The following is a 12,613-nucleotide window of genomic DNA, read 5'->3' on the forward strand; positions in this document are numbered from 1 at the left end:
CTGTGCATCTGTGTAATGAGAGGGGGTGTGGTCTAATGACATCAACACCCTATATCAGGTGTGCATAATTATTAGGCAACCTCTTTTCCTCTGGCAAAATGGGTCAGAAGAGAGATCTGACAGACTTTGAAAAGTATAAAATTGTGAGATGTCTTGCAGACGGATGCAGCACTCTTGAAATTGCGAAGATGTTGAAACGTGATCACCGAACAATCAAGCGTTTCATTGCAAATAGTCAACAGGGTCGAAAGAAGCGTGTGGGGAAAAAAAAGGCGCAAAATAACTGCACATGATCTGCGGAAAATCAAGCGTGAAGCTAACAAGCAGCCATTAGCATCCAGTTCTGCCATATTCCAGAGTTGCAACATTCCTGGAGTGTCAAAGAGTACAAGGTGTGCAATACTGAGGGACATGGCCAAGGTAAGGAAGGCTGAAAAACGACCACCACTGAGTAAGGCACACAAGATAAAACGTCAAGACTGGGCCAAGAAATATCTTAAGACTGATTTTTCTAAGGTGCTGTGGTCTGATGAGATGAGAGTGACTCTTGATGGACCAGATGGATGGGCCTGTGGCTGGATCAGTAATGGGCACAGAGCTCCACTCCGACTCGGACGCCAGCAAGGTGGAGGTGGAGTACTGCTATGGGCTGGGGTCATCAAAGACGAGCTTGTTGGACCTTTTTGAGTTGAGGATGGACTCAAACTCAACTCCCAGACCTACTGCCAGTTCCTGGAAGAAACCTTCAAGCAGTGGTATAGGAAAAAGTCAGCATCTTTCAAGAAGAACATGATTTTCATGCAGGATAACGCTCCATCTCATGCGTCCAAATACTCCACTGCGTGGCTAGCCAGTAAAGGTCTGAAAGGTGAAAAAAATAATGACATGGCCCCCTTGTTCACCTGACCTAAACCCCATAGAGAACCTGTGGTCCATTATAAAACATGAGGTCTACAAAGAGGGAAAACAGTACACCTCTCTGAACAGCGTCTGGGAGGCCGTGGTTGCTGCTGCACACAATGTTGGCCGTGAACAGATAAAGAAATTGACAGAATCTATGGATGGAAGGCTTTTGAGTGTCCTCATGAAGAAGGGTGGCTATATTGGTCACTGATTTGTTTTTGTTTTGTGTTTGAATGTCAGATATGTTTATTTGCAAATCTGGAGTTGTCATATCAGTGTACCTGGTGAAAATAAATAAGTGAAATGGCTACACATTTGGTTTTTATTAAGTTGCCTAATAATTCTGCACAGTGAAAGTTACCTGAACACATACATATTCTCCTAAAATGGCCAAAACTAAAAACACCCCACTCTAACTTCCATACATATTCAGCTTTGATATTTATGAGTCTTTTTGTTTGATTGAGAACATAGTTGTTGTTCAATAATAAAACTAATCCTCAAAAATACAACTTACCTAATAATTCTGCACTCCGTGTATAAAACATCAATAAAGGCTGTCTGGGATTTTACCTGCAGAGCCAGAACAACATCTCAAAGATGGATATCAGCAATTTCCTTAAAAACTGCATAATTGTACTTAAGTATGAAATTTGTGGCATTTTAAACACCGAAGCAAATTATGATCCGATTTAAATTCATTGTTAATTTCACTGCTCTTTATACATCTTTTTTTTTTTACATCCTTAACTAATGCACTAAATAATTTCAGTTATCTTAAACGATCTATGAAGCTCAGTCTTTATACACCATCAGTAAGGTTTAAGTAACGTTCACTTGTTTTAATTAAACAAATATCTTCAGTTAAGGCGGCACGGTGGTGTAGTCATAGATTTAGCGCTCTCGCCTTACAGCAAGAAGGTCCGGGTTCGAGCCCCGTGGCCGGCGAGGGCCTTTCTGTGCGGAGTTTGCATGTTCTCCCCGTGTCCACGTGGGTTTCCTCCGGGTGCTCCGGTTTCCCCCACAGTCCAAAGACATGCAGGTTAGGTTAACTGGTGACTCTAAATTGAGCGTAGGTGTGAATGTGAGTGTGAATGGTTGTCTGTGTCTATGTGTCAGCCCTGTGATGACCTGGTGACTTGTCCAGGGTGTACCCCGCCTTTCACCCGTAGTCAGCTGGGATAGGCTCCAGCTTGCCTGCGACCCTGTAGAACAGGATAAAGCGGCTACAGATAATGAGATGAGATGAAACTGGCAAAATTCAGAACTGAGGCAATTTCCAGTTCGTCCACCTGGAGACCAAAGTTCAATAAATTATCAACATCAGTTGTGTAATTTAAGTCTAACTTAACTTTTGCTCATTTCTATGATCTAATTTTAGTTTTGGACAAAATAAATATTCATCATTGAAGATGTAGTTTATCGTTTAACCATATGTTAATTAATACATGTGTTAATTTACTACTTAACATGTTTTTTAAACATGTTTGTCAAGGAAACCTTAATGGAAAGTATTACCTTTTTTAAATCATTATAAGTGCTTGAAGTATTTCTTTCGGATGTGCCTAAGACTTTTGCACAGTATGTGTATGAGATGGGATACAAATCTGAAACGCACGTCCACATTTCACTCAGGACATTACTGTACATTTTACATGAAATGTTTTACAGTGTACCGTGACATACAGGACAATTCTTACGTTATTATGTACGCTTATTATACATGCTGTATGTGTATCGTATATCGGTGAAAGGATGTGACCTTCATCCTCTTTTGCACTCCTGTATTATCTTTTAGGACCAGCGGGGGACACATGTGGAGACCGAGCCCCTGTGTGTGCTGGATTTTTATGTGACTGAGAACTTGCAGAGACACGGATACGGGCTGGAGCTGTTCCAATTCATGCTGGAAGTCAGTCCTGTGTATTACAAATACACAAAATATAGTAATGACTATCTGGTAACGCAGTAGTGTGGTATTACCTAGTTATACGGTTGTATCACAGGGATTCTCTGATGTTTTCCAGCCATGGAGCCCTGTTTTAAATTCCTAAATATTATATCGATAGAAACCAATAGCTCCAGGTTTGGACCGACATGTTTTTGTAACTGAGGCTTGGATAAAATGCATTTAATTTGAATGACCAATCAAAAAGCCATGATCAAATGCTTAGAGAAGCAGTTTTGGGGACCAAAAGGTTGCTAGTTTGAGTCCCTGGACCAGCAGGAATGGCTGAAGTGCCCTTGAGCATGGTACCTAACTTCCAACTGCTCTGGCAAGAGTGGCGGCGTACCTTGTGTCTGATTAGCCAAAGAAAAGCTGATGTGACCATCAGTTCGGGTGGTGCCCGACTGAAACGAAACACCCCACCCGAACCAATCAAAAAGGCAAATAACTGCACTCACCGGCCACTTTAACAGGAACTTGTTCTTGATTCTAAGATTCCTGTTCTTGGCTGCAGGACTGGAACTCAATGTGTTGTTCTGCTGCTGTAGCTGAGATGCTTTTCTGCTCACCACGGTTGTAAAGAGTTGCTACGAGTTACTATATCCTTCCTGGCAGCTCGAACCAATCTGGGCCAAGTTTCTCAAAAGCATCATAGCACAAAGATCATCGTTAAATGGTAGTGCGAGCAGTACAATGAACTCTCTCTCTCCTAGTTCCACCCACAGAACTGTCGCTCACTCACTCAGTGTTTTTTGTTTCTCGCACCATTCTGTGTAAACTCTAGAGATTGTTGTGTGTGAAAACCCCAGGAGATCAGCAGTTTCTGAAATACTCAAACCAGCAGTCCATCTGGCTCAAACCAACACGCAGTGAAAGAAAGTCACACTTTGAGATCACAATTTTTCCCCATTCTGATGGTTGAACATTGTGAACATTAATTGAAGCTCTTGATTTGTCGCTGCACGATTTGATGCACTGTGCTGCTGTTAAGGGATCGGCTGATTAGAGAGCGGCATCAAACAGCGGGTCGGTGTATGGGTGTTCCTAATAAAGTGGCCGGTGAATGTGTAAGCCCTTAATAGTAAGCATAATAACTTCGATAACAATGAGTTGTGGTTTTCCACCACTGTAACATAATTTAAAAAACAAAAAACAAAACCCGATCCTCTGACTAAGCTTCATGGACCCTACTTTGAGAACAATGTCTATATTCAAAAGTCAAAGAGTCCCAGATACGTTTTTGTACGCACGTTGGGGAGTGCCTGTTAGAGAGCACACTCTGTCTAGGCTGTCGGTAGGGTGGCCAGTTCCTTTCCTCGCCGCCTTTAACTTCCCCAGTGTTTCCACCAGGTCCCCATTCACTGCTGGGTGGACATGAGGCGAGCCCCAGATCACCGTCCGAGGCGAGGCTCGAACCGGGGACCGTTCGCTTGGCGGTCAAGCGCTCTAACCACTTGGCTACCTCGATGAACAATATACCATCGCTGTCCAATTTATTAGGAACACCAGAGGCGTAAAAACATGCAGAGTTAGGTCAAGAGCTACAGTTCACATCATACTGCAGAATGTGACCTGAGTGAATTTATTGGTGCGAGACGGTTTGAGTATTTCAGAAACTGATGATCTCCTGGGTTTTTCCTCTCACAGCAGTGTCTCTGGTTTATACAGGATGGTGCAAAAAAAAAAAATCCATTGAGTGGCAGTTCTGTCGGCAAAAACACCTCGTTCAACGTGCGGACTGGTTTGACTTAACTCAAATAGGCACTCTTTACAAACGGGGTGAGCAGAAAAGCATCTCAGAACACACAACCTACTGAACCTTGTAATGGACGGTCTTCTACAACTGCACAAGACCATGTCAGGTTCGTCCTGTCATTCAAGAACTCGATTCTGGAGCTACAGGATCAATAAAAGTGGACAGATGAAGACTGGGAAAAAGACCAAGCAACGTTTTTCTAGTTTGCAGCTGTCCAGTTTCTTCTGCTACCTGATTGGCTGATTAGATAATTGCATGAGCGAGCAGATGTTTCTAATAAAGTGGACGGTCAGTGTATATGAAGATGGACGTTGAACATGCTCCTGATGGCTTGGCACTTTTTTTTTCTAGTTGCTGATGATACAAGTTAAACCCAGCACATAATGTTTTCTATTGGACATCATTGTAATATTGTCTCATGCATCATTTTTGATCAAAGCAGCAGGTTTTCAAAATGGGTTTAGAAATGAACCTACATGGAAAAAAGTAATTCATAGAGCAAAATATTTCAGTTAAGTGCAGAATATTCAGGGGCGTAGCTAGGATTTTTCAAAGGTGGAGGTCACACACTGACTGGCAGCCTGAGTACATACGGTACAGTGGCATGCAAAAGTTTGGGCACCCTTACTGAAAATGTCTGTTACTGTGAATAGTTCAGTGAGCAGAAGATGAACTGATCACCAAAAGGCATAAAGGTAAAGACGAGACATTTCTTTTCAGCGTTTTCTGCAAGATTTGTGTATTATTTTTGTTTTGTACAACTGGAGAGTGAAAAAAGAAAAGGAACACCATGCGAAAGTTTGAGCACCCCAATACATTTGAGTTCTCAGGTAACTTTTACCAAGGTTCCAGACCTTAATTAGCTTATTGAGCTGTGGCTTGTTCAAATTCTTCGTTAGGAAAGGTCAGATGATGCAGATTTCAAAGCTGTATAAATTCTCTGACTCCTCAAACTTGTCCCGAAAATCAACAGCCATGGGCTCCTCTAAGCAACTCCCTCGCATTCTGAATAATAAAATAATTGATGCTCACAAAGCAGGAGAAGGCTACAAGAACGTAGCAAAGTGTTTTCAGGTAGCTGTTTCCTCAGATTGTAATGTTATTAAGAAATGGCAGTTAACAGAAACAGTGGAGATCAAGGTGAGGTCTGGAAGATGAAGAAAACTTTCTGAAAGAACTGCTCGTTGGATTGCTAGAAAGGCAAATAAAAACCCTGTTTGACTGCAAAAGACCTTCAGAAAGATTTAGCAGACCCTGGAGTGGTGGTGCACTGTTCTACTATGCAGCGACACCTGAACAAATATGACCTTCATGGGAGAGTCATCAGAAGAAAACCGTTCCTGCGTCCTAGCCACAAAATTCAGCGTCTGAAGTTTGCAAATGAACATCTAAATAAGCCTGACGCATTTTGGAAACAAGTCCTGTGGACTGATGAAATCAGAATAGAACTTTTTGGCCACAATGTGCAAAGGTATGTTTGGAGAAAAAAGGGTGCCAAATTCCAGGAAAAGAACACGTCTCCAACTCTGAAGCATGGGTGTGGATCGATCATGCTTTGGGGTTGTGTTGCAGCCAGTGGCACAGGGCACATTTCATTGGTCGAGGGAAGCATGGATTCGAATAAATACCAGCAAATTCTGGAAGCAAACATCGTGTGTAAAAAAAAAAAAAGTTGAAGTTAAAAAGAGGATAGGTCCTACAATAAGACGATGATCCAAAACACACCTCAAAATCTACAACGGAATACCTCCAGAGGCCCAAGCTGAAGGTTTTGCCCTGGCCCTCACAGTCCCCTGACCTAAACATTATTGAAAATCTGTGCGTAGATCTCAAAAGAGCAGTGCATGCAAGACAGCCCAAGAAACTTGTAGAACTGGAAGCCTTTTGCAAGGACGAATGTGTGAAAATCCCCCAGGTAAGAACTGAAAGATTATTAGCTGCCTACAAAAAGTGTTTACAAGCTGTGATACTTGCCAAAGGGGGTGTTACTAAGTACTAACCATGCAGGGTGCCCAAACTTTTGCTTTGGACCCTTTTCCTTTTTTATCATTTTAGAAAATGTAAAAGATGAAAATAAAAAATTGTTTTTGCTTAAAATATAAAGGGAATGAGTCGTCTTTAACTTTATGCCTTTTGGAGATCATTTCATCTTCAACTTGCTTAACTGTTCACAGTAACAGCAATTTTGACCAGGGGTGCCCAAACTTTTGCATACCACTATACCCGCAGGTTTGTAAATGGAAAAAATACATTGGAGAAAATAATGCAGTCTTTGCATCATTCTTTCATCTCATGTTGCGAGCTGTCGAGATGTCGGACAATGATTAGGCCAAATCAGCTTTATCCGGCAGTGTATGGATAGCAGCTCGACATCTTACCCTCGTCAGCCGATTCAGATCTCTCTATTCTTGTTGTCTTACTGCTCATCGGCCAAAATGTTTCTAAGTAAAAGGCGTCGTGGATGACGAATGGCAAAGATGTCAATGATGTTGTCAATGTCGATCGCTCTGCCATAGTGTTTATTCATCATCGCCAGTCCTGACTATGAAAAATATGTAACAAAAAATAATTACCATTGCTAGTTTTAGGCAGCTTAGAAACCGGCTTTCATTATTGCTGTTTCTTCCACGTTTTCTTGATGTTCTAGAAACAGCAGAGGTGGACAGTAATGAAGTACATTTACTTGAGTTCTGTACTTAAGTACACTTTGAGTATCTGTACTTTACTTGAGTATTATTTTTGGAAACTTATGACTTTAACTTCACTACATTTGAAAGGCAAATATCGTACTTTTCACTCCACTACATTTCTATCAAGGTTCTCGTTACTCGTTACTATGAAGCAGCTTTGAAAGTGGATGTTTTTTTTCTTTTTTCTAAAACGTGATGGTTTTTTCGCAGGTGATACTGAGACAGCCGGTCAGTAATCACTAGGGTCACGTCACGCCCATAGACTGGATAAAATCAAGTTCAATTATTTCTCAGCAGCGTTATTTAACACGATCAGTTGATGGAAGGAGGCGGTTCTTCTGGGGAATGCACGCACTCATGGCTTTACCTTGAACCCATGTTTCAGTTTTCTGAAAAGAATAAAGATTCGTTTCGTTTTAAATGTTTGCTTTGTTTGCCTAAAACGAACCACATCACGGCCTACAAAAACTCGCCGTCCAACCTGCGGAAGCATATTGATCTATATAAACATTTTATTCCAAGAGAAAGCTTGTAATGAAGTTGTCTGTGCTTTTAGAGCTAGCGATAACATTGCAATAGCTATGCAGTCTGGTTCGTCAAATGACTTTCTATGGATTTGTCCACCAAGTTGCCATCGTCTTGTCCACGGCTAACGTTAGCACATCGCTAGTTAACTTGGACACAGTTAGCATGTAAAAACAGAGTTACGCTAACATGAATAACGTTAACTTATCTGAAGTCCTTTCAGAAATATGTTTTAGCATAATCTTGCCAAATAAACAGAATGTAGAAATCTTTCTTTTCTAGTAGCGTTAGCTACCCAATATGATTTTGAGTTTGAAAAGAGTTTGTTAGCATGTCAGGTGGAGTTTCACTGACTAGCGAGCTTAACGTTAAACCACCATGATGGCACAGCATGCGTTCATTTTGTGAATTCACATTTCTGTCTTTGGTAACGGCATTAGGTTTTGTAAGCGTTGTGGCAATAATACAACGATGCGTTGACAGAAAATGTACTTTTAATACTTAAGTATTTTTAAACGCTAGTAATTCAGTACTTTAACTTAAGTAAAAATTTGACTGGACAACTTTCACTTGTATCGGAGTAACATTTGACCAGCGGGATCTGTACTTTGACTTAAGTAATAAAGTTGGGTGCTTTGTCCACCTCTGAGAAACGGCACACTAAAACTTCGTTCCGAATCCACAAACTACAGCTTTGATGGAAAAAAAAACATATACAGTGGTGCTTGAAAGTTTGTGAACCCTTTAGAATTTTCTATATTTCTGCATAAATATGACCTAAAACATCATCAGATTTTCACACAAGTCCTAAAAGTAGATAAAGAGAACCCAGTTAAACAAATGAGATAAAAATATTATACTTGGTCATTTATTTAGTGAGGAAAATGATCCAATATTACATATCTATGAGTGGCAAAAGTATGTGAACCTTTGCTTTCAGTATCTGGCGTGACCCCCTTGTGCAGCAATAATTGCAACTAAATGTTTCCAGTAACTGTTGATCAGTCCTGCACACCGGCTTGGAGGAATTTTAGCCCGTTCCTCCGTACAGAACAGCTTCAACTCTGGGATGTTGGTGGGTTTCCTCACATAAACTGCTCGCTTCAGGTCCTTCCACAACATTTTGATTGGATTAAGGTCAGGACTTTGACTTGGCCATTCCAGAACATTAACTTTTATTCTTCTTTAACCATTCTTTTGTAGAATGACTTGTGTCCTTAGCGTCATTGTCTTGGTGTATGACCCACCTTCTCTTGAGATTCAGTTCATGGACAGATGTCCTGACATTTTCCTTTAGAACTCGCTGGTATAATTCAGAATTCATTGTTCCATCAATGATGGCAAGCCGTCCTGGCCCAGATGCAGCAAAACAGGCCCAAACCATGATACTACCACCACCATGTTTCACAGGTGGGATAAGGTTCTTATGTTGGAATGCAGTGGTTTCCTTTCTCCAAACAAAACGCTTCTCATTTAAACCAAAATTCTGTTTTGGTCTCATCCATCCACAGAACAGTTTTCCAATAGCCTTCTGGCTTGTCCACATGATCTTTAGCAAACTGCAGACGAGCAGCAATGTTCTTTTTGGAGAGCAGTGGCTTTCTCCTTGCAAGCCTGCCATGCACACCATTGTTGTTCAGCGTTCTCCTGATGGTGGACTCATGAACATTAACATTAGCCAATGTGAGAGAGGCCTTCGGTTGCTTAGAAGTTACCCTCCTTTGTGACCTCGCCGACTATTACACGCCTTACTCTTGGAGTGATCGTTGTTGGTTGACCACTCCTGGGGAGGGTAACAATGGTCTTGAATTTCCTCCATTTGTACACAGTCTGTCTGACTATGGATTGGTGGAGTCCAAACTCTTTAGAGATGGTTTTGTAACCTTTTCCAGCCTGATGAGCATCAACAACGCTTTTTCTGAGGTCCTCAGAAATCTCCTTTGTTCGTGCCATGATACACTTCCACAAACGTGTTGTGAAGATCAGACTTTGATAGATCCCTGTTCTTTAAATAAAACAGGGTGCCCACTCACACCTGATTGTCATCCCATTGATTGAAAACACCTGACTCGAATTTCACCTTCAAATTAACTGCTAATCCTAGACGTTCACATACTTTTGCCACTCACAGATATGTAATATTGGATCATTTTCCTCAATAAATAAATGACCAAGTATAATATTTTTGTTTCATTTGTTTAACTGGGTTCTCTTTATCTATTTTTAGGACTTGTGTGAAAATCTGATGATGTTTTAGGTCATATTTATGCAGAAATATAGAAAATTCTAAAGGGTTCACAAACTTTCAAGCACCACTGTATAATAAATTGCTGCACGTCAAAAGGAGGAGGAAAAATTCGCTTGTTTTGACATGGCGAATTATTAACACAAGAGGAAATACTTGTAATTCGCAACTTAAAAGTCTGCAGCTACACAATCAGCTTGACCATGCTTTCTAGTGCGATCGTGTTGCGCTTGCGCAGAACTGGGTTTTCGCGCCCAAACCACAGGAAGTCCATATAAGGTTATAGAAACCTTAATGAGGCTGAGGTGACAATCTAGTTTAAAAAAAAAAGTTAGAAAAATTACAGTGGGCGCTTTGCTAATATTCTTATGCGGCTATTGAAAAAATGTATGGTCCGACAAAGGGGGGGTCACGGGCACCCCAGGACCCCCCAGCTACGCCCCTGATGTTAAGCTTGCTAATGTATTTCTACTTAACAAGCGTATTGTTGTAACACGGACATGATATCAATACATCAGTACGTAAAAGCTCTAAAAGGCCATAATCCTTTTTTAGAGTGTATAATATGTAAAGCTCTGTTTGTTTATTTATTTATCACTCTCGTTTTCACTGGTTTCTTGCTTTTTTTTTTTTTTTTGTCTACCAGCACAAGAAGGTGGAGCCTGAACAGATGGCTTATGACAGACCTTCCTCAAAATTCCTGGCCTTTCTAGAGAAACACTTTGAACTTAAACACAGTGTACCTCAGGTATGATCTGACCTGTATTATCTTACCACCACAACACCTGTTATTTGAGATTTGTGGCCTTTACAAATGATCACCAAACAAACTCATTGCCCTCTTCTGAATCCTTCAAACCCTGTGACAGAGCTGGGGGAAAACAAAAACAGGAAGTGAATAAATAGAAAAAGAAAGCAAGTAAAAATATTAGCGAGACAAGCTGGCCTCCTCCCACTCCCATAAACAAAGGCATATCCATCTATCCATGTTGGGTTTGGTTCGAAGCTGAAAAGGCTGTCATGCTACTTAAATTTAAGACTTGTGCCTGGAGTTTGTGATAAGACGAGTCGAACCTGAGGTGGCAGTCAGGAGGACGGGAAAGTACGATCACTTTTTGCTGTTTATCCCCTCTTCAGGCTGATTTTCTAATGTTCTCAGTATATATTCATAAATTTATTAGAGGAGCATTTATACATGTACAATATTCATGATTATTATACATACAAGACACTTCGTCGATGGAATAAAAACGTGTGTTCTATTCCCTTCTAGCGGGTTTCATTCATTTGGTTTGATAGCATGCAATATTGTTAGCATATCGCTTATCCTACGTGTATTACGTCACTCTACCCAATGGAGAATGAGCGTTGAATATGGTTTACGATATTGCATGGTTGTCAAGACAACATGACGTCACATGTCTGAGACGTAAAACTTCCACGCTAGCGAGCGAATGGGACAATTTGTAAACAAACATGGCCGCCAGGTTTGCTTTGTTAAGTACAGAAGATTTTGAGAGAGTTTTGAAAGAGAAAGACGCGTTAAAGACCCGAAAGGAATGTGTATGTATAATAATAATAATGGCGGCACGGTGGTGTAGTGGTTAGCGCTGTCGCCTCACAGCAAGAAGGTCCAGGTTCGAGCCCCGTGGCCGGCAAGGGCCTTTCTGTGTGGGGTTTGGATGTTCTCCGCGTGGGTTTCCTCCGGGTGCTCCGGTTTCCCCCACAGTCCAAAGACATGCAGGTTAGGTTAACTGGTGACTCTAAATTGACCGTAGGTGTGAATGTGAGTGTGAATGGTTGTCTATGTCTACAACCCCGATTCCAAAAAAGTTGGGACAAAGTACAAATTGTAAATAAAAACGGAATGCAATGATGTGGAAGTTTCAAAATTCCATATTTTATTCAGAATAGAACATAGATGACATATCAGATGTTTAAACTGAGAAAATGTATCATTTAAAGAGAAAAATTAGGTGATTTTTAAATTTCATGACAACACCACATCTCAAAAAAGTTGGGACGAGGCCATGTTTACCACTGTGAGACATCCCCATTTCTCTTTACAACAGTCTGTAAATGTCTGGGGACTGAGGAGACAAGTTGCTCAAGTTTAGGGATAGGAATGTTAACCCATTCTTGTCTAATGTAGGATTCTAGTTGCTCAACTGTCTTAGGTCTTTTTTGTCGTATCTTCCGTTTTATGATGCGCCAAATGTTTTCTATGGGTGAAAGATCTGGACTGCAGGCTGGCCAGTTCAGTACCCGGACCCTTCTTCTACGCAGCCATGATGCTGTAATTGATGCAGTATGTGGTTTGGCATTGTCATGTTGGAAAATGCAAGGTCTTCCCTGAAAGAGACGTCGTCTGGATGGGAGCATATGTTGCTCTAGAACCTGGATATACCTTTCAGCATTGATGGTGTCTTTCCAGATGTGTAAGCTGCCCATGCCACACGCACTAATGCAACCCCATACCATCAGAGATGCAGGCTTCTGAACTGAGCGCTGATAACAACTTGGGTCATCCTTCTCCTCTTTAGTCC

The 12,613-nt window shown here is 41.1% G+C and overlaps 1 protein-coding gene across 1 annotated transcript in view; it reads left to right on the forward strand.

Annotated features, from left to right (window-relative positions):
* atat1 (alpha tubulin acetyltransferase 1) overlaps window positions 1–12,613 on the forward strand; it is a 54,462-nt gene that overhangs the window by 12,484 nt on the left and 29,365 nt on the right. Inside the window, exons 5-6 of the mRNA XM_060904677.1 lie at window positions 2,702–2,815; window positions 10,714–10,815. Of these exons, the coding sequence (XP_060760660.1) occupies window positions 2,702–2,815; window positions 10,714–10,815 (216 nt within the window). The remainder of the gene's footprint in view (window positions 1–2,701; window positions 2,816–10,713; window positions 10,816–12,613) is intronic.

Source organism: Neoarius graeffei, chromosome 22 (genome assembly GCF_027579695.1).
Source record: "Neoarius graeffei isolate fNeoGra1 chromosome 22, fNeoGra1.pri, whole genome shotgun sequence".
Taxonomy (NCBI): Eukaryota; Metazoa; Chordata; class Actinopteri; order Siluriformes; family Ariidae; genus Neoarius; species Neoarius graeffei.